This window comes from Ambystoma mexicanum, chromosome 4q, assembly GCF_040938575.1.
Source record: "Ambystoma mexicanum isolate Mex_15411 chromosome 4q, UKY_AmexF1_1, whole genome shotgun sequence".
In the NCBI taxonomy this organism is placed as follows: Eukaryota; Metazoa; Chordata; class Amphibia; order Caudata; family Ambystomatidae; genus Ambystoma; species Ambystoma mexicanum.
The window spans coordinates 592,767,075-592,794,579 of NC_090928.1; the positions used below are offsets into that span (position 1 = coordinate 592,767,075).

At 44.1% G+C, this 27,505-nt stretch overlaps 1 protein-coding gene across 2 annotated transcripts in view; it reads left to right on the top strand.

Annotated features, from left to right (window-relative positions):
- Positions 1–27,505, top strand: part of IFNGR1 (interferon gamma receptor 1) — a 385,004-nt gene that overhangs the window by 282,465 nt on the left and 75,034 nt on the right. For both annotated transcript variants that reach the window (XM_069608140.1, XM_069608141.1), the window contains one exon: positions 24,304–24,458. In XM_069608140.1, the coding sequence (XP_069464241.1) occupies positions 24,304–24,458 (155 nt within the window). The remainder of the gene's footprint in view (positions 1–24,303; positions 24,459–27,505) is intronic.

Sequence of the window (27,505 nt, forward strand, 5' to 3'; positions counted from 1 at the left end):
TCTGCAGGTATGCTGCAAGATCCATTATTTTGTAGTGTACATCATAGCGCTGGTATGCACATACAAATCTCAGTGGATATTGTGTGACTGAATGGATTCCTTTCCACTTGATCTTCAAATTGACATTACAGGCTGCCCTGAGATTATCCACCCTTCTAAAATGACCCTAGAAAGGCACATGCGTTCGCTCCAGAAGAGTCCCTTTTCCCATTTTGAAGTTCCCAATATGGTTGCACATCGACTGCCATGCAAGCCTGACTCCTTAATCCTGGCATAACAGATTTTGTTATGCTCTGTGTCTGCCTAGATGCCTGGTAGTAACAAACTATTTCCTGGTAGCAGGAACCAATTCAATGAGATTACAAACACCTCGTGAAGTGCTAAAATGTTCAAACATCCTTGCAGATGTCGTACTTGAGCTCCTCCACTGTAATGACATCAGGAAATTCAACCCCTGTTATTGATGCCAAAGGCTGCACTTGCATGTCGCCTGACGGGTCACATTTGAAACTTTGAATAGCTAGCTACAAATGGGTTTGTCCACCATGTCTACCGTAGCGGTTTGCACTTGGTGAGTACAGCCTTCATTCCTTATAGTTCTCTGGTGCTATTATATGAGCAAACGGGATTTTAGAGTTATCCTCTTTTGCACCCCAGGTAGCAGGCTAAGCCCTCTAATAAAGATGAGTAACAATCATTAGAAAAACACCCAAGTACCGGACCACAGGAATTGTGGGTGCATCCTGATAAAGGGTGTACACTGTCAAGAGCTGAAACTAGTAAACTGATAGGGTGGGGTATACTCACTCACCATAGCTCCAATGTGTTTTTAAGTGTTGATCTCTTGTGACTGTGGTCATTAAGCTAAGGTTGAAGTTGGGTTGACTTTCTCAAACTAACTGCATGGGTGGCAAAGCTATTTCCATCCAAGAGACTAGCCTTTGGAATTCCTTCACCTCCTAGATGTATAATACTCTGCAAAACAGTGGTTTCAGAAGGTAGTTTAAAACTTTGTTGCTCTTCCAATGAGCTGCCAAGTACTGTGTTAACAGCCTAGAAATTAGACCTAAGAAGCCACTGTTGGGAAAGATTTCATAATTCTATGTAATTTCCCCTCCATGTGTACACCCCCAAACCTTTTGCTGCTGTTTAGACCCCATTGACTGACTTTGCCAGAGAAGCACAGCCTTCAGCTGCATTCCTCTGGGCTTTCGCTCACTTTTTATGGGGAAACTAACATGCCCTTAAGACAGTCAGTACTGGGAGACTTTGTTTCCCTTAGTCCTTTTCCTATGTTGCAACTTTTGTGCAACATGTATCAAGTGTGCAATGTATCTTACTGTACAGCACACTTGGGTCTATAGTCATTTCCCAAGGCCCTAGATACTCTTGCTGGACTTTTTATGAACTGTGCAGATGTGTCATGGACAGGACTGGTGGCAGCATTCTTTTCGCATTATTTCTAACCCTTTCCTGCCATGTTAACCGCGTTTGGCACGAATAGGTGGCCTGGGTCCAAAATGTCATGCCACTAGGTTCTTTTTTCTGTCCTTTGGCCATCTTGCCCCTTCACCTTCCCCAGGTCAAGTCAGGCCCGAGTCAGTCCTTATTTGGTCATGCACTTTCCTGCGAAACCCAATGCTTTTGCAGGCTTCTGCATGTCTTGTGTGTGTGCCTGGGCGGCAGAGATTCTGGAGTGCCATGAATGACTGGGACCACCGTGGTCCGTGATTGGTCCACGCATGGAGTGTGTGTTCATGAGCAGATCTCCCATTAGGTCCTCTTCGTTTTGGCGCGAAGGGAACTTTGGAAAAAACACCCATACCATCAATCTCCTGAGTTCTCAATGAACAAAGGATAGGATTCAAGTATCCTGCAACTACGAAGCCGAGTCGAGGAACCGCTAGTGACCCACTGGAAGGTTTGGCACCCTGAGCCCGCTGTCGTCCCTTGGGACCCCTATGCATCTGGTCATCCTAGAAGGTCTGCGGAGATGCTTCAACCCATTGGAATAGTCGGACCAACTATTCTCGGCACCTTCATCAAACCCTGCAAGTAAGCTTTCTCAGAAGTGTCCATGGGCCAACCAGTGGGTCAACCAGCTTACCCAGTTGCTTTACTCTGTCACCGCCGCCATTTCGTGGAGGCCCTCGAAACTTGGTATACTGCTAGCTCTGTGTCCCTGGCACCCTCACACCGAATTTCGTACACTTGGCATTCCCAGGTCTGAAGTGAGACGAGTGCGCAAGGACCGGAGTGAATGCAGTTACCTTGGTGCCCTGCTGCGGCAACGTCTTTTACAAGTACACTGCATTTGTGACTCTCTTGCCCCTGAAGCCTGCTGCAGTGAAACTTGGTCGATTCATCCTCACGGAGCGGAGAAATCGCCACTGTCCCGTTTGGGAATCATCGCTGTATCTCAGGAACTGAAAGCCGAGACTTCCTTTTTGTTGTGTTCGAACCGGCAACCCGAGTGGACTGAACGGGCGAAGTTTGGGTCAGAGTGCACCTGGGACCGGTGAGTACTTCCAACACTAACAGATGGCCCCTGGCACCAAGGGCCCCTTTTATGCACAAGTGGCCCCTGGGGGCCCCTCTCCTTTCCACTGCTAGTGCAAACTAGCGACTATACACCGCTCTCTAGAATTGCCTCTGCCTTCAAGTTGAGGTCCTCCCTGAATAGTGGAAACTTGTTCTGCACCGCCTCATCCACCTTTCCGAGCGGCTAGAGACCCCTGAAGAGACCCTATTTTGCCCATTGGAACAACTGTGTGCGCTTGTATTGCATGTACTATTGAGCACAAGGCTCCTCTCTTCTTGGGACTTGGACTGCCTAATAGGTAGGTGTATTGTCAATGTCAAAAGGGGCCTAAAGACTATCTGCACTGCCTGTTTCCTTCCCCTCTAGGTTGTCGACATATTTTGTGCATTCAACCCTTTAGACCCCAATGGTTTTGTATATACATTGTATTGATAGTGTTGTGTTGGTTTACTTAGTGTTACTGTGATTCTTTTGCTATGATCTATGTTACAAAGGCCTTGTAATAAATGTGTCTATATTTTTGATAAAACACCCGTCTAAAGTAATTTATAAGTGTCCTTGCTTTGTGTGCTCATTGAGGTCCTTCAGTCACCCTCACGCCTCTTGAGACTTAGTCTTGACCGTCTGCCATAGCTACCCTGATTGGTCTGGCTTATCAAGAGGTTACCCTGTTCCAAGAAACTAGGCTGGCCTTCTGAACCTCTGCCCCTCTAGGTCCGAGTTCAGAAATCCATCTCAACAGCCACTAAGGTGTTTGTAGCAGACCTTTTAAATAATATATGTATAATAATATCTAACGAAGAAAGCCAGGCTTTTCAGGACAGTTCCCCATTACTAGTCTTCCCAGCTGCCAACAGTGAGAAAGTACATGGAAATTATGGTAAGACGCTTTTGTGTTCCTCTAGTAGCCAGTCTGAGATTGCACATGGCACCAATGCAGGAATTGCTCAATTTACAATGATCCCAAGCAGAAGGGGCTGGGAAGATGTAGTCATTATAAGCAGTTGTCAAATCGCTAAATGGAGTCTTCCACAGAATAAAGACAATCTGTCAGCACCTTAAAGGACTGGGGACTACATCTACAGGAAGTGTCGGCCCCGTGGGTGTCGGGAACATCACAGAGAACATTGTAAATCAATGATTTGGACACAATGAACGTTAATCCTGATAGACGACACAACATCAGTACACTATCTCAACACAACTGTTCAGTGAAGCACGGCACATGTGCAAATGCGGTCTACCAAGAAACCTAAATCTAGGGGGTAGAACAAATTCTGGGAGTGCAAAGCAACCTAGCAGGCAAACTAAGTTATCAACTGCTAGATGCACACAAGTTGCTCTCTACTCCCCGCCCCCCCACTCTATCTTTTCACAACAAGATATACATTATTCCTCCAGACACCAACAGAGAAAATGTGCTTGGCAGTGCACTGCTGATGGGTGGTATAAGATATTTACATATGCTTTTCCACTTTTCCTGTTCATTTCAGGAACTGATTCACAAGATAATGGCAACAACATGCAGGCTGTAAATACTAATTGCCCCAACTTGGAATAGACACATCTACTTTGCTTGTCAGTGGTACTGCATATCGAGTTGCACAATACCTGGCACTATTTACTCTTAATCAGAAGAAAACTCAATCCAGAGACTCTGGAATTAGCAGTTTGGCTCCTGATGTCGTACAATTTAAGTATTACCAAAGAGATTAATGTCAGCTAATTTGGCTGAACAACACAAAAAAAGCATAGGGTTTCCATTTTTATAGTAACAAATCCTTGTAAGTACCTTGGTCGCCTCTGAGATGGCAATATTGTTTTATGCATTATATTGAAATGGATTTCCTGAGCCATCCCGGTCAGTCCCCCAAACCATCAATATTTATTATGAAATGAAAGTTGAGGGGTCAGGCCCGGGTACAACTTCTTATGCCTGCGACCTCATATTACTTCCGTAAGGAGGTGTCGCGTTGGTGTGAAAGGTTACAGAGGAACCAAAACCCCTACCTCTGTGATTAGTTGCAAAAGAGGTTTTCACACACAATAACTGCGCCACACTTTTTAATTTTCAAAGAAATTGTATTGAAATAAATTGTAGCAAAGGAAAAAATGTTGTGGTGCCCTGTAGTTAACACGTGTTTCGGCTTCACATGAGCCTTTCTCAAAACAAAATGGGGCATATGTTCAAGTCACATATTCTGTTCAGTTTTGGACCTGCACAGCAGACGCGCAGAGATCTGAACGAGCTCTTGTAGATGGGATTTAACCCGTGACTATTCATCAAGAAAAAAGGAATACATTTCTCCACATGAAATTAAGTTACCAGGATTAGAAATGTTTATAAGGGACCAGAATATGCAACTTGAACATATGCCCTATTTTGTTTTGAGAAAGGCTCATGTGAAGCAGAAACACGTGTCAACTACAGGGCACCAAAACATCAATATTTATTGCAGCAATCTGAACAGAGAATGCAAAAACAAGCAAGCATTAAAATACAGCAATATGTTCACATACAAATATAAAATGTTATATAACCATTGCCTCAAACCCAAAAGAAAAAGAACATAACGATCACCGAATTCTTCAAAAAAGCAGAATCGTGCTGTAACATCCACTTCCATTGGGTCTTGGTTTTGTAGATGAGCTGTGGATACTGAGACATTACTTGATTTTGCCAGCCTCCTCTCCACAACACCCAGCCCAGATGATTTGAAAATGAGTTTGATCCAGCACCACCAGAGTTGTGAATAGTGATGACTACGCAGTGTGAAATGGGCTAGAGTTTCAACCAACACCGTGGCACAAATATATAGGCATTTGCTCCCGTCCCCATCCACCCAGTGCCTCTGATGTGCCAGGACTTGCAATTGGCTTACAAAGAAGCTTGTCTCAAACATCTTTTTCCATTGTCCCCGAATATTCAGAGGTTCTTCAGTGATTACGGTTCCTTTGTTTCAAAATAACTCACAACGGTTTGCGTTTTGATACTTCTTTGGACTACTTGAAAATATTATGGTGTGATGGAAGTCCCAAAACCTTGAGGAGAGAAGCTGTACCGAGTGTTTAACATCAAGCTGACATGCAAGGAATACATTGCTGCTATAGTGTTCTAGATGTTGTAAAACTACGCTAGAGAACCATTAGCTTGCAAACAGCAGTTAAAGCTGTCTAGTCTTTTGTACATTTCTGTGCTTGTAAGCAATTCTTTCTATAGAAAAAATGTCATTGTGAATATGAACATATGTATATTTCTGTCCATAGTAAAAGAGTCAGCATGATGGGTTTTAAAAAGGCAGCAGAAGCATGTGTTAGTGTGTTCACTTCACAGGTAAAATCACTTTGCTCATAACATCTTTGCCAAAAAGCAAAATGTTCAAATTCTGTCTGCTTATTCTGAAGGACCAATTCAGATGGACTGGTCTGTGTGAGAAACCTAGGGGTATTCTCCCATTAAGACCAAAAAAGTCTCTTCGGGTGGCTAGGGGAGGGCCATCGCTCTTGGATCCCAACCCTGGTAGCAGACGAACGAGGTAGGATCACCTGGGTAGGGGAATCCGTGGTTGCTTTTGTGGGAATACCCCAGTCGAGATGCAGTATTCTGACAGGGTGATGGACGAGGAGGAGGAAGTCCAGGATGCCTTCATGGGATACATCGATTCCCATCACCCAAATCCAGGTCTCATTCTCCCCAATTCCAATCCAGTCATTCATAACGCAAGGGGGAGGAAGGAAAGAGTCAATTGCCCAAGGTAGGGAAGAAGAAAAACTAACTGAAACAAAGACCAAAGTCTGACATTAATATCCATTCATCCACTACCCATATATATCCCGGGGAATACCATCAAGATGCATGTTTGTATAATCAAGCACCAGGAATATCGAAGGGGCAACCATTCCCTTGAGGGAAAACCAGGCAAGAGGATTTCCCTATGTCCATTGTCGATCCCCTGATGGAGTAGCCAGAAATAAATCTGTCCTTCAAAACCCTTCCATCACCCCCTTCCCATTATCAACCAATACTGAGACGAGGAGGAGGCAACTGGGAGCAGTAAAGATTGCCCATACAAACAACAGGAGGAAAGTAAGGGAAATCTACTATAAAATGAGCTTATGTTGTCCCACTAATAGTCAGGCAGGGTCAGGCATTTGGTAATGACCATTTACACCTAACTCCACTTGACTGTTTTTTTCAACTATAAAAGGTCTGGTTGTCCACAAAGAGGAGAGCAAGCTGGGGATGTTGTCCGGACCAAAGAAGCCCAGGAGCAGAAAGCAGCAGGAGCCAAAGCATGGAGGAGAGCGGCATGCCGAGACGCTGGCCCGGTGTTCGTGGAAGGCTGCAGCGTGGCGAGGGAGCCGTGCCTCCATGGAGCTGGGGAGAGACTGTCTGAATCCTGTGGGTGGCGTTTGGTGTAGTGCTCATTCCTTTGGGACCTGTCAGTCCAAGGGATCTGTGGGGCAGGTGGTGAGACATGACCTCAACCCTGTGTATCCAGAGAAGGTCTGCCTGTCAACGCGACGCAGCCCGGTGAGTTTCCTGAAAGTAAGAGAGAAACTCGGGAGTGTGCGCTTGACTGCATCAGAGCAGGAGAAACGCAAAGATGAGAAAGTGGCACAGTGCGGAAAGCAAGAGAAAGACAGAAAAGGACAAAGTGTAAGAACGAATGGAAATAAGAATAATAGAAAGAAGAGAAAGCATTTGAAGTGCGCTAGCAGCACATAACGAAACACAAAGCGAAATAGAAACATGAGAGGAAAACTAATAGGTGCAAGTGTACACGGCAAGGAAAGGAAAGCGTGCAATAGACACAAGGCGAAGGAAATAAAAGGAAAGTGTGCATGGAGACGAGAAGGGTGCAATTGTGCATGGAGAGGAAAAGAGTGCACAGTGAAACAAATGAAACCAGGGAAAGACAGAAAGGAGTGCAGGAAGCACCTGAAGGTGAAAGGCTGAAAGAGTAGAAGGAGCAAGAAATAAAAAGAGAGGTTACAGATCGTAGTGGTCACGCATAGAAAGAGTAAAGAACCAGGCAGTTTCGAATACTCTTGATTGTACCCCACAAGTGAAGTACATGTGAAAGAACTATATCTGAAAGGAGTGGTACATCCTGACAAGCTAAACTTGTGTTTTAGACCAAAGGTGGCCTGAGAGGCCTAACACAGTGGAACATCTATTATCTCATGCTATTGAAAGAAAAGCAAGGCGCATCTTGACAAAGCTGAATTTTGTGTTGGAAACTGAAAGGGGCCCGAGCTTAGGTCAAGGGAATCCTGAGTGGCATAACACAGTTGGGTACTTATTGTTTTGAGGTATTGAAGGAATTGAAACTTGGGGGAAGGGAACCCTGGGAAGTTTCAAAAGGATTGGTTATATATCTTTTGTGGTGCTTGGAACTTGAACAAGTTGAAGCTTGGGGAAGGGATTCCCAAGGAACTGAAGAGGCTGAAAGTATCTGAGAATATTGCAGGGGCTTTGTGGCGAAGGTTATAAACACCCCTTTGTGAATGAACACATTTTTGTGACATTGCCCAAAGCACACCTGGTGTGAAGACCATCTGAAACCAGCCTTGGCTTCCTATTTCTGTTGAACCACTGTTTTGTTCCTTTTTAAAGGCTACCTATCACATTTTTGTAAAGAGTGAGGGCAAGCATAGGTTTAGACACACAGACTTTTATTTTGGACTATCAGACGTTGACAGCCTTTAGAAACATCAGTTGAGGGAACCATCCTTTTAGAGTTAGGGCCAGTTGGGCATTACACCAATCCAGGAACCTTAGTAAATAAAGGTTTTGTAACTAACATCTTTGAGTCTGTATCTCTCTTGATACCATGCCTTTATAACACCATTACTAGGTAAGGAGTAGCACTGTCTAATACTGTACTCTATTTCGGCATTGTATTCAAACATGCCCGCTTTTTTTTATAGGTATATCAATTTTTTCAAATGATTTTTTAAAGAAAACATTAAAACAATATTCTTGACAACATTTAACGCAAGTATATAGTTATTTAGCCATAACATTGTAATACTGTGGAGTTAGTATAGCATGTGACTTAATTTCTCTTTGGCACATACAACATTACTGATAGTCAACCATTTAGGTACTTCCCTCTCTAATTCACAATGAAGAACCTCTAAAGGACGTGTCCCTATGTTCAATATCCACCAGGACACTACAAAAAACAGAACATAGGCTATTTATTCTAGCCTTGGAAAGGTCAACATTTGTTTCGGCTCCTGTGTCTCAGTACGTTATCCCTAACGCTTTTCGTCTGTTGTTGTTGGGCCTTCTTCAGGACGGTATTATATTTGCTGAATGGCTTAGTCTAGAAACCCCTTTTGTATTTTGTACACTAGCACTGTATTACAAACAAGCATTGAAGGAAACATTAATATTATAAAGACTGGTGCTTGGTTTTCTCACGATCGTACTCCTTTTAGTGCCAATCACTGACCTTAATTTCAGTAAATGTGCAAATGGGCAGCATCTGCAGACATGTTTCTTCTGTCTGGAGTTGTGGAGGAACTTATTTCTTTTGTCTTTCAATCTAAATTAGAAAGGATATTAATACAGATTCAATCTTACTTGATTTTCACTCTGTATATTGTTCCTGAAGTGTTCAAACACTACCATTGTATTTTACTAAACTTCTCTTCTCTTGATTTCTCCTACAGGTATACATACCTCGAATGGAAACAATTTTGCTTCTTTATCTATTGTCCTGCAAGAGAACACATTATATTTTACTAGTCATAGTTTTCCTATGTCTAATCAAATTACAATTTTCAAAAATAATTTTACTTAAGCCATTCGGCTTTTTGAATTTCATACTGCTTTACGGCAAGTGTTTATTTCCAAATATCAGAGAGAAATATTTGAAGGTGCAGGGCGGCAAACCAATTTACATCGTGGGCATTATGCGAGGTCTATCTGGTTCTCAAGTGTCTCCCACTATTGCAAAACATCTGCATGGGAGCTCTTATCCCTTACCTCCTTGGCCCCTGTATCGCTGTGTCTCTTGCTAACGCTTCAAACTGCAATCAAAAGTGTTACGGGGAGCCGCATAGTTAATATTGTGTGTGTCTCCATAACGAGGCTCATAAGGTTGCACCATGTTGGTATGGGCTAGGCCGTGAGCCGACATCAACCGCCACGTGACTGAAACGTGACTGAGTTGGAGCGCAAACTGTGTTAGACTGCCGCCATCTTGGGTCGGTCTACATTCAGTGAATTGGTGTGAATCATGTACTTTTTCTACATGTATCTTTTGCGGCTACAGTGGTCAAATTATCTAGATATTACAGGGATATTTAATAATATGAATCTGCATCAAAAGTATGTTCCGAATGGCTCTTAAAGCAAAATTGGAAATAAAGGTCTGAGACAAAAACTTTTGACACATTTGTTTTAAAACTTTTTTTGAAAAAACCTTTTAAAGAACTTTTTTGAGTGGATGTCAAACCTTAACTGCATTAATAATCCCCACTCTATACATGTGTTTAAACTGTTCTGGACAGTGTCTAATTTGTAAATCCATTCCTGTTCTGCTTTTCTCTGTAAGGTGTTTCTCACTTTTTTTTTTCTTTTCTGTAGAATGAGTGAAACGCAACCTGTAGGAGATCTGAGCATAGGAGTACAACACCTTACTGCACACATGTGCAAATAATGAAGACCCAGGGGGATGATGGATGGACCCTCATGAGGGCCTAGATTCTGTCAGCCCAGATAACTGACACGTATACCCGTGCCCCTGGTTAAATGAACAGACAAAGCCTTGCTTCTTATAACAAGTGGGAACTGCTTTCTTTTATGCAATTTCAATCTGTTAACCCAATCCTTGATACACATGAAACATGTAACATACCGTGCTCCTAACAGAGGTGCTGTTTATTAGTACATAATAGACCCAATACTTAACAATTCTCATTCATATTTGGCAAATAAATAATCTTCTATATCGGACCTGCGTCCCCTCACTACAGGTAGATACAGACTACCACTGGGACGTACAACACTTAACACAATGTTACAACAGTCACCCAGTCAGACAACGGTGCCATATTACGCCTCAGCAATACGCTAGGCGAATCCCCTAGGAATGGATCCCAGCGGGCATTCTCAACTTCCCCCACCCAGCTGGCAAAGTGGCAAGCTCCGGAATGGTTAAATCACAGTCCCCACCCCCAGTGCGGATATCTCCTGGGGAACGGATCTATTACTAAACTTAACAGCGTGGGCCAAAACTGGCCTCCGACTGAAAGGAGGGGCCCTTCCACAGCAGAGGTGACCCAACTCCCTCTGGGTGCCACTGAGCCTTATACACGGTGTCTCAAAAGTTGTCCAACCCCGCCTCCACTGAGCTACTGTAAGAGTAAGCCTTTCAGTGTCCCCGGGACAGGTTAGGAGAATACTGCCTTTCGTCCGGTCTTTACCTGCCCACGTGTTAGCCATAAAGCCGGATCACGCAGGGCTCTGTGTCCCTTTTTTACTCACTTTTCCTTTCCTACCAGAACGCTAATGCCTAGCGCGAGAGAACCGACACCGCTCACTCACAGGAGTGGTGGCGAGCAGGGTGGAGCACCCGCCAAATGCTTCTGCAGCTCAGCCTCCGGCACACTCTCTCGACCCCGTGTGGGGGAGAGAGGACTGCGGGCCTAGACCGACGGATGGCCTATGAAGTATGGGCCGTCCCACAACAGAGGGACAGAACAGGCTCCCTTCTCTGCTCGTCTCTCCTGGCTCTCTCACATCAGCCGATCCCCTCAGGCTCTTATCTGCCCCGGGAACTCTCCACTTGTGTCCACCAGCAGGGGAGCTCCCACACGCCCTGAGGTGAAATCACCTCACAGACCGCTCAGCTCCCCCTGCTGGTGGAGCCTACCAAGATTGTTTTGACTAACTCTGCGAGCCAAAACCCGTGCAGATCAAACGGACAACACAAAGAGAATGTAAACAAACATGCCCACCAACAACGTGACATAGTCCAGGCACACACAAAACCCACAGGAAATGCGGGTTTACATCAACATTAAGTCGTGGTCTCCCCCTCTGATTGGTGCCGCGATAGTTTGTATCACAAACAAAATCATTTCTGAGGGTTTGTGTTTATGCTTAGGAAAGTGTGCAACCAAAGGTTTGGTATCTACCTTGTTTCTTTCACAAACAGCGAGGTTCACAGATTCTTTGTCTGACTTGTGATTTTGTTTTTCCGATGTAGATCAAGTTGCACAAACATTTGATGCCATAAATGGCCCATTGTGTGAGACAATTTGTAAAGATTTTAAGAACCCAAACCTTTCCCTTCAACTCCACAGATTTCATGTCCTTTGTCAGAGGGCAAACTAAGCATCTGCCACATCTGAGGTGACCCAGTTCATAGTGAATTTGTGCTCTTGGGTTGTTTATTGTTTTTACCGGATAAGTATATACCAGCGTGTCTTTAAGGTATGTCTTTTAAATTTAAAGGCAAACCTTGGTTTTGCTGGTGCAAAATTTGGTATTTGTATTATATGGCAGTTCTTGAGTATCGTTCTCCTTAAGTCGTTGCTAATCGGACTGTATGTAGTGACACAGCTCATATTCTCCAGTTTAGTCTTCTCTGGTGGGGTTAGACAGGATTCCTGTGTGGCATGTAATGCCCTTTTATGGGCATTCTGTACTATTTTGGAGGGGTACCCTCGAGTTTTCAGGCATGTGCTCAAATCTTTGCTGTGTTTCTCAAATTCCATGGGTTGCGTACAATTCCTGCGTACTCTCAGGAACTGGCCAATAGTTAGACTATTTCTTAGGCTCATCGGGTGAAAACTATCGTATCGAAGGAGGGCATTTAGTTTTCTGAAAAGTGTAGTGTCTAAGGTGCCATTTTCCGACTAATGGATCATTAGATCTAGAAAAGCAATTTTTTCACAATCATATGCCATAGTGAAATATATAAACTGACCTTGATCGTTAAGCCAAATCAGAAAATCGTCCAGTTTATTAAGAGGGCCTTTCCACACCTTGAACACATCATCGATGTAGCGGTACCAACCGTCTATCATCTGGATGTGTGAATTATTCTCATGATAGATGGACTTCTTCTCGAAATGCTCCATATATAAATTGGCAGTGTGGGGGGCGAACATCACGCCCATACTTGTGCCATGTCTTTGGTTGTAGAATTCCCCTTCGGAAAGGAAGCAGTTCTCTGTTAGTGAAATCTTGAGGCATTCTAGCATGAACGATGTTGGAACTTTCTCTTTTGTTGTTACACATTGTAAGCAACCTTCCCGACTTGAAACTGGTCCCTCAATAACAAGAAAATTGGGAAGTACCCATGTTTACACTGCTCTCTTGATACCATGCCTGTCTCACAACTGGTACTAACATTAATATTTTGCAAAAGGCACTTTGCACTGCCATGCATAGTGATCTGTCTGTTTTGGTATGGGCAAAGTTTGTGTGACTTTTGTCTTGACAAGGGAATATAATTGCTTGGGCCTATGTGAAGTTTAGGTGTACATTATTGGTATTCGCATGGTATATTGCTTGATGGGCTTGGTTTCAAATTTCGCCACAGTGAGGCATGAAACCCACTTCTCTGTTCTTTAGGTTGATCGTCTTCAAAAAAGTATGTTCTTAGGTATCTTTTGTTTGGGATAATTCCTTACAATATTAGAAAAGGTCCTGGAGCATGTACCTTTATCTTGCGTAGTGTCCTACTGGTGTTTCATGTTTTACAGTTCAATGGTATGTCTGTGTAGTTTAATTCTTCCGCACAGTTCCTGGCAGAGTTCATCTATGTACTTACCTTGAAGTTATTTCTTGCACTTGTTTAGGTGCAAAATGTTGGGTCATTTGCAGTTGAAAGTGTCTTGAATTTGTATTGTTCAGCTCTTTGAGTTTCATAAAGTAGATTCTGTGTTTCCTCTTATTGGATAGGTATCTTGCAGATCTCCTCTGTTCTGGGAAAGTGCTTATGGTTGGGGACCGTGATAGATTTATTGTTTGTTGATATGGAATCAAGGGGGTTTACAGTAAACATCTTTCAGTTAATTCTCTTCTGAATAGTGGGTGTAGTGTGAGAAACTCATGGCGGCAACAAGTAAGCAGACACAAGTGATCAGTTTAAAGGTGTTTATGGAACAATGAAAGTTGTATGCGGGTTGGAAAAACGCCTAATCTAAACCTAAATCTAAGATGGGAGCAAGCTGTGAGCATCAAATGAAAAATAAGGCAGCCCTAGTGGTGGCGTGTCAAATCATAAGGGTCTATACTAAATAACCTATTGCCAAACCTCACAACTAATACAAAAAGGGGTGTGGGATAGTTCTTAAGACAAGAAAGAAGTGTTCTCAAGTAAATGTCAGGATGCGATAGTGTTGGACACGGGGTTAGATGGGAGCTTGGAGCACAGTACAGTCTCAGACTTCTCCCGCACAAGACGACGGTTCCAATGGTAGTTTTCAGGACCGTTGATGGCTACGTTTTTGTTTTCTTTAGAAAGTCTCTCGCCTCTGGGCCTGATATGTTCAAACAACAAAAACAAAAGTTACTTCAACAAATAAGTTAATTCCCAATATTCAGTGGGTGATGGGTTCATCCCTGGGTGCCTCTCTTCTGGGCTGACCCTTTTCCAATTGTACTTCACAGAATATCACAGTTCTTTTCTCAAATGTCTTTGGGGTGATAGCTTCACCTCCGGATCTCCCTCTTTCAGTCGGACTTGGACCCCTCTTGACTGTCAGTTCACGGAATGATGGTTTCACCCTCTGAATCTCGACCAGAGTCTCTCGGGTTAGCACCCATGTGGTGGCGCTTTCCCTCTGAAGCCTGTCTCCCCTTCACTTTTAACCGTTCATTCAAATTTCATCAGCTTTGGTTCAAAACTTGCCACTTTGCGATTCTCACTCATCACAGCCCGGTTCTTATTGGCTCTCCCCTCGACTCACCGGCTGTGTCGAACCGCTTGGCTTTGGCTTCTCTGGAGTCAAGGCTGGTGTCACGGGCACGGGAGCTTCCCTCGCTCCACTTACCTGCATAGGCTTGCCCCGTGTACCGTTGACATCTGCTGCAGGACACTTGTGCTATTGTTCGCAGTCTTAGGCTCTCTCTCATGAAAGTTCTGTGGGTCTGGGACAAAAAGGGCAAAGTTACTTCTCTCCTTGCCACCCTCTTGATCCCTGCCGCCTTTCTCCTTCTTTTGAACTGCTGCATGGTAGCTGTCTCGTCCTGCTGTCGGCTGTACTCGCCTTGCTCGTACTGCACGCTCTGGCTCCACTTTTTATCCTTGTGGGGAAAAGGAAGGGCAGTCGGGTGTGTGTGATTTAAGTCAATTGCCTGACTGTGCCTGTCCCTTGTGTCGGGACATGGCAGGTAAACAGGTTTTACATCAGTCCATTGTCTCAGGTGTGAAAAAGTATTTGTTTCTGAATAGGGGGAGGGTGGGTTGGCGTGTGAGTATCCTACGGGCCGGGATAAGGAAGGTTTGTGTAATCGACGAGAATGACTGGGATGAAGAACAGAACATAGGGGATGGTGGGAACAGTAGTGTTCTGTCATAGTAGTTTGGGATTTTCGACAATGACAATCGGAGGGACAGGATTGATAGGGTAAGCCGAGATAGCTGGGGTTGTGACATGAACAAAGGGGATTGTGGGAATCGCAGGGTTTCGTCTGATCAGGTTGGGAATGCGGAAAATGATAATCGGAGGAACAGAAAGAAGAAGGATAAGGAGTATTCAAATGGAGACCTGTGAAACAAGGATTCTGGGAGTTATACTTTTTGGGTATAATTGGGTTTGGGACCTTAGAGGATTGATTATATATGGAAGGGTTGCTGGATTTGGGCCGGAAAGACCTAATCGGAGGAAGGGAGGCAGATGCAATACAGCCCATGAAGGCCTCAGATATCTCGCCCTTCTCTAGCACAATACTGTGTCTCACCTGCGGTATTACCCCGAGCATGGCCCTGGGTTCGCCTACCTAGGTGATCCTCCCCACTAGTCCACCCCCAGGAACTGGATCCAACAGCGATGGCTGTGTCCTGGCCACCTGAATACGGGATTCTCAAGGTCTTACTGGGAGAATACCCTTGGGTTTCTCACAGTATGTACTTAGCAATTCTGCTCAGTGGAACTCGGGGTGGCTTCTTTAAGTCGGGGTTCGAGCTGACCTACTCAATACAAGACTTACTGTTCGATAGGTTTGCCTCTATCATTTTGCCCACATGGCAATAACCCTGGCATCTTATGTGAGTTGCCAATTGATTTTACATCCTCTATTGCCTCATGGTGCAAATGACTCCCCTAATTTATCCACATTAAAAGTCTGTTCAGCTGCACCAGTTCCCTCATTGCACACACACTAAGCAACAGAGCATTTCCCATAGATGGGATGTTCTATTTTCTCACATCCAGTCTTTCAGTTCAGTCGTTTGGTTAGCCATGCCAACCACAAAGATATTTGGAGTAAAAACATGTGCAGGTTTTTAAAAGAAGACTGTTGGAAACGTGTTTGCATGTTCATGTCACATACAGTTCCTGCTACCCAGTCCATATACATAGGTACACATTCAGTTTGTTCAGAATAATTACGCTGTTTTTTTTATATTGCGCTAAATGCCGGAGTCCAGCCTCTAAGGGCTGGACAGGGTATCGAACCGGTGCTGCTCCGCTATCTCTACTCTCTTAAGACAAGTGCGTTATCCCTGAGCTATCCTCCCGACTGTTATCAGTGAAGTGTTGTCTGTACCAACATCCATGCAACACCTGCTTTTCTCTTGACGTTCTTCTGTCTCTTTTCCTTCTGACATACACATGCACCCTGCATTTGCTCTCCAATAAAAGCACTTCAGCATGCTTATTTGTTATTTGTGTTTAACATTCTCTGTAGTCATTGGCCAGCCAGCTTTATGTTCGTTCTTCTTGGGCAACATCACTCCGAATGAAACTAACGTTCTGCTTTCAAGGATCAGATTCCAGTGTGTTATCAAAGGTTGTACCTTCAATCCCTCGGTTTGAATCATTGGAGGGGGCTTAGGTGAGGAGGCACTAGCGGGCTGGATTTAATATGGCTGTGTTTTAGTACACCTCCTGAATCTATGTTCGATGCTGACCTACCAAAGAATTTACAATCAACTCTCAATAGTCGCCTCATGGGTAATACCAATTATGAAGAATGGAAACTGGTGATCTGGATAACTGACAATCTGTGTTTTCTATTACAGAAACTATTAATGTGCCTTGATAAACATTGCAGAAAAAGTTGTTCTACCCCTTGCACGTCCTCGTCCATCGGGAGGTAGTTTGCCCGACCAAGAGTTTCCCGGAAAATGTCTCGTGCCCACTCGTATAGCTTTTAACACAGCCACCTTGCTTTCAACTTCACCACTTTGATCCCCCCCTTAAAATATGGGACCAGCTGTTGCCTTTTCAACTGTTTAAACCTCAATAAAAAGGCTAAGTCTCTCGCTTCCCACAGCAGTTTCCCCAACAGTCTAACAAATGTTCCACCCAACGCTTGACACTATCCAAAGCTGCAGGAAGCCTTGGTCGAAGGGATTATTTGTTCCACTGTAAATCATTTCGATTGTATCAACTTTAAAACATCCGTGAAGATCCGAGTTAGCTTAGCCTGAGTGGTTAGACCAAACTGATAGCCATAAATAGGTTGACGCAGCTTCCACTGTTACCTCGATCGTTTACGTTTGCAGTTCTAAACGTAAAGGTTCATTTTCCGTTGTTTTCCTTGGCTTTTAAAAAATCACATTCAGTTTTACCTAGGCAGATATGTTTTATAGACCACACACCTGCACTGTAACGCGCTTGACCACAGGTTTTAGGTTTATATACTTCCAGGGCAGAGATTACGGTATTGACCCCATAGTTAACCATAAATCGTTTAATTCCTGCATTGGTTTGTGTCAAACGTGTTGCCAGGTCCTGGGCATGTCCTCCATGTACTTTTATTATTAAAACAAATACCCAAGTAATTGAAAGAAAGAACAAACTTCTTCCAATTTGCTTAGACCTATATACAATTTTGGGGACAACTTACTTTTTTGTCTCCCAAAATTCAATTTTTCAGTAAAAGTTAAACCTAAAAAATAAAATTACTTTACTATTTTCCTTTCCTTGCCCCTACATTCTGGAATCCCTTTTCCTCTTCTGGATGGTCCACTTCCACTCTAAATACCTTTCTCAAGCTACTGAAACCTATTCTCTCTCCATAGGCTTTACAGGGAAATGTCCATCAATGCTAAAAATCCTTTTTATCGAAAGACTTAACACATCATAATGAAGTATAGGGCGTCCCATTTGTTGCCGTGCCTGTTTTTGCCAGCATGTAACGGGTACACAGAAGCTTGTATGTAGGTATTGCATCATTTTACATTAATTATTTATGTATTTTTATTTTATATGAATTTTGTTTTGTTTCTGTATGCCATACACAGTCAGAACCGTTTCGTAGTGGCTCAGTGCAAAAGGGAAAGGGAGTGGAAATACGATCTTCAACAGGTTCGGTTATAGAAACACTCTGAACACTCCCGAGCATGAGGGAATAGGGCAAATGGCGCTTCAGTGCTAAACATGATGCAAACTACAAATACAGTGCTTAAAGGGATTGCATAGAAAATACATTGGGGAGGAATGAATACAGAGGTGAGTGTCAAACTAACGGATACTGCAAGAAGTGTTAGCTCAACAATCCAGTTCATCAGCTTTCTTAAAAAGTAGTCTTCAGTCTTTCATGGAAAGGGCAGTAATGCTCCTCTTCCCTCGTGGCAACTGGTAGACATTCCAGATGCAGGACCCTGTAACTCTTATTTTCCTAAAAGCTGCAACAGTTCATGGTCTAGTGCTTGCGGATCTCAAGCGTCATCTAGGCCCTGTGCATGTGGCATGGGATTTTAAAGTTGATTCATCCTCAGACAGGAAGCCAGTGCAGCGATATCATGGCTGGTGTTATATGGCCCCTGGGTTTGAGGACCACCAGAATAAGTCTTGTGGCTTTGTTCTGCATCACTTGAAGTTGCTTGAGTTATTAGGAAGCCCAGAGGTGAGGCTGTGAAATTAACCAAGGCATGAGAGAACCATTACATTAGTCACCTGGACTTTTTGAGATATGTTGAGGAGTGCAAGGATGCACTTCTGAACATGTAGCTAGAGCGTTTCCTTAGGGAGTTTGTGAATCTATGGCCTAAAGGAAAGTAGATTACCAATGATGACCCCACGGTTTTTGGCTGCAGGGATAGGAGTGGGGATAGTTCCTAAGGTCGTAGATGGAGGGAAGGAAGGTGCGAACAGAGATGTCGAAATAGAAGATTTCTGTCTTTCTTTAGTGTGTGTAGGCAGAGGTTATCTATCATCTAATCCTGGGTCCAGGCTAGGCATTCTGAAATGTGAAAATGAGGATGTTATTTTCTGAATATAGAAAACAATCTGAGTATCAACTGTATAGGTATGTAAAATGGTTGTAAATTGGGCAATATGATCAACAAGAGGTCTCAGGTAAACATTAACGAGCTACAGTGATATAATGGAATCTCTCAAGACTCTGCACTGTTGGATGAAAGACTAAGATAGGAAAGAACCTGACTTGACTTTAGCATTTCGGTTGACCAAAAAGAAGAAATCGGGTGGAGAGCGGAAACAGAGATGCCAAAGGAATTTTTATGGAGGCAGAGTAGAGTTGTGTGGTAAAGTGTTAAAGGACACTGAAAGGTCAAGGAGAATGAGGTTGGAAGGGCAATTGGTATCTCATCTCTTATATTAAGAAGTGCAGTTTCTGTGCTTCTAGATGGTCTAACTAGATTGCTGGTTCGAGAAATGCAGTAATTGTCTAGTGGCCACCTTTTAAAAAGTGTTGCCAATAAAAGGTGTGTTGGCAATAGGGCGGTAATTGGAAGGCATACTGGGATCAGCATTGGTTTTCTTTTGGAGTGGATCAAAAATGGGTCTTTAGCAATTAAGGGAAGGTTCCATATTCCAGAGAGCTGTTCAGCAGGTTGGGTATGGCAGGAGCTAATGTAAGAATATTGTACTTAAGAAAATGAATGCCTCTTCTAAGCAGGTTGAAACGTGTCCGGCCAATACTATTAACCGTTCTGAAGTGGAGCTCTGTAGGAATGTGGATAAGAGTGTATTAGTCCCCAAATCTGGTATTGGAGAGAGGCAGATCTGTGAAGGTTTGGGATTGTTTGATAGTGCCAATTTTCTCCTGGCTACTATTGAAGAGATACATTATTTTAAATTTGGAAAAGGTCTGTGAATGGGTTGGATGTTGATGCAATCCAGTCATGAAAGGACTTCTTTGGAAGATGGTAGCATAATAGTCCTTCGGATACCAACCCCTGAATCATCAGGGACTTTCGATTTCCGCCAACGTCTCAAGTGCCCGGTTTACTTTTTTTGTTTGTTAATGTTGTGGCTTTAGGATCAAACCAAAAGTTGACAGTGACGTAGAACTCCCTCATGTGGGGATTCCGTGTTAGGAATGGGATGAGAGAAGGAGAGCGCTGTTGGCAGGAGAGCCAGTGGGATCATGATATAAAGCTAATGAATCCAGTTTTGCTCGCCAAGAGTCCTTTTCATTGGCCTTGGAGTAAGAATTGCTTTTTTGTATATTCAAAGTCAAGATCATCCAGTAAGGAGTGAGGGGAGCTTCTGGATTCGGGAGGTTGTGCTGGAGAAGGAGCTGGAAAAAGTGGCAGTGAAGTATGTGAGGCGGTCACTCACTTCATTGGCCTGATATGTATGGAGACCAGGTTTGCGTGACCAGATAGATGTGGTTTCTTGACTAGTCTCATTAGCTTGTAGGAGAATGGTCAGACCATAGGACATTGTTAACCATGACCTGAGATTGGCATAAATAGGTGGATGATATAATATCTGTGCTCCCTCTCCCCAAACAACTGTCTGTTGGGGCTGACGGCAAGATCTTAAGGTTACGAGAGTCTCATAGATTGGAGAAAGCAAAATAATGCTTGTTGGTCATTTTTCACTTACTGTGCCTGTGCGGACCGTTATCGTCTCAGAATTTCAAGGGCTCTGAGCAACTGTTGTTTTTTCCCCCCTATGTTCCCACCCTGCTTGAGCTTTTTGAAACACTACCTGTGAATAGGCGCTTTATCAGACAACAATACAAGCAGTGGAGCCAGATGTTAAAATCTCCAATCTCCAAGAACAAAAAAAATATTGTGTATAGTTTGCATGTTAGCAGTTGTGAGAAACCTGAAGGTCTCTCCCTAGCTGGTCCCTGGGGATCTGTCATCCAGGTGGCCAGGACACGGCCATTGCTCCTGGATCCAGTTCCTGTGGGTGGACCAGTGAGGGAGCATCACCTGGATGGGAGGTCCTCGGGGAGTGGGACACCGACAGGTGCAACACCGTATTCCCCTTCCTTTGACACCTATTCCCCATCCTCTCATGTAGAACATGCCAAACCACTGCCCCCCCTTTCCAACACATACACTTTTGCACAACACAAAGGACAATGGACCAACACTAGAGCTGTGTAACTGACATGTCCCAAAACAAGGGTTAGGCAAAGTCAGGCGATTGATCAGAATCACACACACCTGATGGCCCTTTCCCTTCCCCACAGGGATAAAAGGTGGAGCCAGAGAGCACAGTACGAGGAAGGCGAGCACGGCAGACAGCACAACGAGATGGCTACCGCACGGCAGTTCATGAGAAGGAGAAAGGCAGCAGGAATCGAGAGGGTGGCAAGGAGAGAAGCGACCTTGCCCTTTTCATCCCAGGCCCACAAAACCTTCATGGAGGAGAGCCTAAGGCTGCGAACAATAGCATGAGTGTCTTGCAGCAGATGTCAACAGTTCACAGGGGAAGCCTATGCCACTAAGCAGAAGTGAGGGAAGCGGCCTACATTCCAGGAAAGCCAAAAGCCAAGCGGTTCATCACAGCCAGGGAGTCGAGGGGAGAATCGATAAGAACCGGGCTGTGTTGAATGAAAGGTGCAAAGTGTCAAGTTTGAACCAAGTCTAACAAACTGTGTAGTGAACTGTAAAAATTATTAAGGGGAGAACAGCTGCAGAGGGAAAAACCACACCACGTGGGTGCTAAAAGCAAAACGCTTTGGTCGAGCCCCATATGAGAGAAACTACGAATACCAGAAAGCCGTAGAAGGGCCAACGAAATATGTCAAGGTGGTTATACAGAGGGTCAAGCAAGATCCCTGTACAATCGAAAGACATTGATCTTCAAGCACAGGGAGAGAAAGGGAAGTGAATCCCACAATAGCAGTGAACTTTGAGAAACCAGTGGAATTGAATCCTGTTAAAGTCAAGAGGGGACCGAGTCTGACGAGGGAGATTCAGGGATGAAACCATCACCCAAGAACTGACAGTCTAGAAGGGTCCGAGCCCGGAAGAGGGAGATCCGGAGGTGAAGCTATAACCCAAACGTTCATAGATAAAATAAAGGTGATCCATTGTGAAATACGATACAAAAAGGGTCATCCCAGAAGAGGGGGGCCCTGGGGTGAAACCATCACCCTTTCTGAACTTTGGATTACAATTGAGACGGGTCAGCGCCCAGAAGAAGGGGACCCAGTGAGTGAATCATTATCACGCTAAAGAACTTTATTTTGGTTAAAGGAACTTTTGTTTTTGTTAGCTGAACACATCAGGCCCCTAAGGAAGCGAGACTTGTCTGTCGACGGTCCTGAGAACTACCATTAAAACTGTTGTTTCGTGCTGTAGAAGCCTGGGTCTGTATTGTGTTCCAAGCTCCCATTTTACCCTGTGCCCAAAACACAAGGATGGGAGGCCCAGGCTACTGCATCCTGACATATCATTTGAGAACACTTTTTGCCCTTTTTATTTTGACACAGCGCCACTACGACTGCCTTATTTTTCATATGATGGTTGATGCTTGCTCCCATCTTAGATTTAGGTTTAGATTAGGCGTTTTTCCATCCTGTATACAGAATGCATTGTTCAATAAACACCCTTGAACTGTGATCATGTGTCTGTCTGGAGGAGTCTATAAAAACAATTGCAGACCAAACTTTCAAACAATGAAAGTGTTGGTGTGGGTTGAATGGTCACTGACTAAATAAGAGCTACCCCCTTTCATGCAAATTCAATCTATTGCTCACCTAAATCTTGCCCCCCTCTTGAAGCAGTGTGCCGACCATTACTGTGCAGTTGCCCAAAATCCGGTACATGTGAATGCGAGAAAAACAATGTTAGGGTCATGGATACTGACTGTGTTTTTATTAGCTGAACGGGAATTCATGGTGGTCATAGTCCAGTGATGCTAGTTAAGTGTTTTGAAAATAATCCGAGAGCCTGATAGGTGATGAGGCAAGACTGGGTAATCCTTCATGCTACTTAAAGGGATGACTGGGCGCATGGACGTCATTTAAGGTATGCCAGGGGTCGCAAATGCAACCCCCGAGGCTCCCTTGCTACTCCTGTGGTCTCCCTTGCTACCCCTAAAAAAAAAAAAGAAACTGAAAAATAAACATGTTTTTTTTTATTTTTTAAAATGGAGGGTCATGGGCTGTGGCCAGCAGCATGTGGCTCTTTGTTTCTGGAGTGGCTGGTTTTCTGACATCTATAGCGGGTAAAATAGCTCAGTGGGTTGAGCACTGGCTGCTGCAATGTGTGTGTGATCTGCAGGTTGCAGGTTCGACTCCCAGCAAGGTCAACTCAGCCTTTCATCCTGCCGAGGTTGATAAACGAGTACCAACACAGGTTGGGTGATATTGTAAGTATATTTGTTTTATGTTAAGCACTTAAGCATAAGTGCTATATAAAAACGCATCATTATCCTTTGTCCTTGGACGTCTGCTTGCATTCACAGTGATTTGGTAATATGGGTCTATACGCACTGATATTGGTAATATGGGTTTATGCGCACTGATATTAACGATACATATGGAGATCCATTCTTGTATGAAATGTATATCACTTTACAGTGATATTGTAACCATATTTTTTGTAGTGTACTTGGAAACAATGCTATGTGATGCCACTTCCTGTTTTGTCGAGGGGTGAAAGATCGTGTTCCATCGTTCCTGTGATGTCCCTTCGGGGTGGGGTCAAATGACATCACTTCCTGTGATGTCATAAGTGGTCACGGGTCCTGTGATGTCACTTCCGCTTCCTGGCATTTAGGTGAAATGACGTCCCTGACTGGGAGTAAGATAGAAACCACCCTAGTATTAAAACGGAGCAGAGAAAGAGGGCATGGTATGGGTTGCAAAAGGGGAAGAGGACGGGGGCTTCCCGAGAATCATGAGGGAAGGATTGAATGGTAAGGAATAAATGGGGGGGATCATCAAGACGAGCTGGGAGTAAGGAAACAAAGGTGAGGTTTTTGTGGCTGCCTTCTGCCCGAATGGAGCATTTCTTTTATTAAACAAAGATATCCAGTTTAAGATGCTGCAGGGAGTCTTTTAGAACGTATCTTCGTTCACATCATTGTATCCGATGGGGGACAGACATTGGTATATATGGGCTTCCCAAGCTATAGGCGACAGATTCAAAGAAGAAAATAAAGATGGAGGTGACCTTTTCCCTTGAGGAGGCATTACAGTAGGGATCCGCATTGGGGAGGCAGGAATTACATTCCAGAAAGTTTTCCAGGGTACAGGAAAGGCAATATTTTGTCAAACAGTGTATTTATGTAGGGTAGCCAGTTTGATTGCTCATGTTCCGTTTTTTTACGGATTGAAAAACATGACTATGTGAAAAGATGGAAAAATGTTTCAAGAAAGACTCATCATTTGTTTTTTATTTCAGGAAAAATTGGCCCACCAACACTGGACGTTTCAATGGATGGTGAGGACGTTTTAATTGAAATTTACCATCCTCTGACTCCGTTCACGAATGTAACGTTGCCGGATATTTATGAAGACTTTACGTACATTGTGAAGTTAGACAATGAAGAATTTGAGGTACGTGACAGCCAATGAGATTCTTCTAAATATGTTAAATATATCAGGAATTAAATCATGTACTTGCATAGCACAGCATAGCAGGATGGATCTGCTAGAAAGTGCATGAGTAACAAACCCCATTTGTCCCTCCAAATTGGCAATTGTATAAAATGGGTAATTCCATGGTAAAATTACCAGCTTAGTAGTCGGGGCTCCATGAATTGCCATTAATGCACTGTCCCGGCTAAAGCCAAGCTCAAGTGATTGCACGTGCTACGCTGATATCTGCTTCTCATGAGCACTGTGCGATCTGATTTGGAAAATAACTGCTATTATGTTTTTGGGGTCAAGGCAGTGCCCCAAATCCCTATACAGGTTGCATTGCATCTAATGAAGGCGGAGAGTACCTTCCGAGACAGCTAGGCACGCGCTATATACATCCCTGGCTAGACGGAAGAAGAAAACTATACATGTCCTCACTAGATAGATCTACTGGTTCAGTGACTTTAGTTCTTGAGATATCTGGGCAGAAAATGTATTTTCTTAGTAGTACATATGGCGACCGTATGCCGTATCTGACCCAGAAGTTGCTTTGAGACCAGGGATAAAGCATGCTCTAAAGGTGTGCTGACCACACCCCAGTCCAGTGTATCCGTCATTGCTCCACACCAGAACCTTTATTGGGAAGGGTAATGATTCACCTTTCAAATGTGATTTCACAAACATAGACACCCCCACAAACATTTATGAAACAGCTACTTTGCCAGCGAAGGCTCCACCTAAATCTGGCAGCACTTTTTGGTAAACTGAGCTAGCTCATTTGAGGTTAACCCCTGCTGCCTGAGCCAAAAAAATCCAGAGCCCTCCGTCTCCTATTCAGCCAAGCTGAAGGCAGAGGCACAAGCGAACACGTTACCCAAATGTCACTGCAACACCAGGTGTCATTGTGCCTGCTGGAGACGGGCAGCTGTGCGATTTTCAGGTTTCAAAGAAAAAGGGCTAGCTCTTCCCTCTCCCTTGAGCTTCATCATTTTCTTCTGGCATACACCAAACACTGCACGGTTGATCTTATTATGCCAGGGGCATAGTCCCAAGGATGCATGGTGCTGACTCCTCAATTACTACATGGTAAGATGGTAGCATGCACCCCCCCACCCTTAAAATCCTCCATATTGGCCCATTCCATAAAGCAATTTCTGATGTAATTCACATTGTCTTAGCTTTATATTTCTAATCGCTTTGTACTCATATTTTATGAAAATCGATTAAAGCAATTGGTTAATTTCCAATATATTGTTCAGAAAAGTGCCTAGCCACATGTAAGAGAGTAAAATGCCTATTAAAGCACTTTAATGTTCTCCATATCTTGATTATCCTTCTACTGGTCCCGGATTCAGGCTTTTGCCCCATGCCACCCCCCTGTACCCCCAACCCCCTGCCAATCTTTATTGTATTCCTCCTCGGGAATATGTTGCATAGCAGCAGGAACAGAAAAGATGTGCCGATGTGCATGGGATCTCCCTTGCATACGAGTCTGGCGCAAAAAGTCAGTCATGTTTTCAGCATGGTTGGGCCTGGAAGCTTGTGTGCGCCAGGCGTGTATCTTTTAATTTAGCGCTCCATGCAGCTATTCTGCTATGCTTTTTTCAGTACAGGCTCCCAATCCTTGTGCCTGGAGTGATTGGATCTGGGTCACTCTAGGGCCCTCTGCGTGGTGTCGGTTGCGCTTTGTCGGGGCTCTTTAGTTGCGGCTCAGATACCAGGAGAAACTGTGACCTCACCTATTGTTTGTTCTCACAGGCCCACTGGCAAGACTGCAAAATGCTGCTACACAAAATATGTCAATCTGTGGCAGCACATGGGGACACAGCTGCCAGGGGCTCGTATCTGGGTTTGGATGTGCATCCCATTGGCTGGCTGACCTAGACAAAAACGTTTCCGATGGCAGGAGAAGGTGGCATCCCTTCGCTTCAGGAGCCTGCAATGCTTTTATCTGTTAAGAGAAGTTTGTGAAAGAAAAACACAGTGAAGCCACTTGCTGTCATAAAGAGCAGCATCAAAGAGAAGCACAGGCTTCTGGCAACAAATTATCTTTTATGGGTTTCCACGGGTTCTAAGCAAGGAGCCAGGACTGGAGGAATGGTCACGACGATTCCAAAGGATCCCATGCTCTGATTAGGAAAAGAACCCCAAAAGGTTTTGTCACCGCAATATCGACACCCAGTGACAAACTCAACCTTTGATACCTTTTCTGGCTCAGTGTTGTAGTCTTGGATATCACAGGAATAGAGTGTGCAGGACCACACTGAGATATTTGAAGTGCTTCTTTATTTAGTAGCAACTCTCAAGGCAGCAGCTCATCCTGTCCGAGATGCTCCAACCACAGGAACACCCAACTCAAGTGTGAGGAAGAATTGCACAATCTCTCCCTGCTTGAGAGCTGATGATGGGACTGGTTAATTTCTTTTTTTCCGATGGTGTGCATGGACTTTAGACTTCATTTCCCACCCCCTCCCTCTGCATTTCCACTCCAACCTCACGTGAACCATCATCAAACCTGGTGACCAAGTGAAACGAGATACTTCTGTTGAGTTCTAATGAGATCATTTTCACAGACAAGATGGAGGAATTCTGCTGTTGCTTCTTTGTAGTCCCCAAGAAAGACAACTGGAGATGTCATTTTGCCATACAAATTCATAATGGCAACTCATAATTAGATCTATTCCTTATTAGAGGAACATTTTCTTTGCTCCTTGTATGACTTGTGGATGTATATGCCCAGATGATTCCCCCACTGACTGGCCTACAGCCAGGCTTTTTGTCACAAAGTTCTTCCCTTCCCTCTAGCCTGTGTTTAGCCCAGTGGGTCTCACAAAGGTGATGGCCCACAGCTTACGTACACCATTTAGGGTAGGAGGAGGTTCTAGATTACCATACCCAGCCAGTCCAAAAAGTGATGACTCCAGGGGATGGCAGCCACTACATTAGGGAGGCACACATGGGAGGAGACAACTACCGGGGAGATGTTATGACTTCATTGGAGGAATCACAGTGTCCTCCCTCTT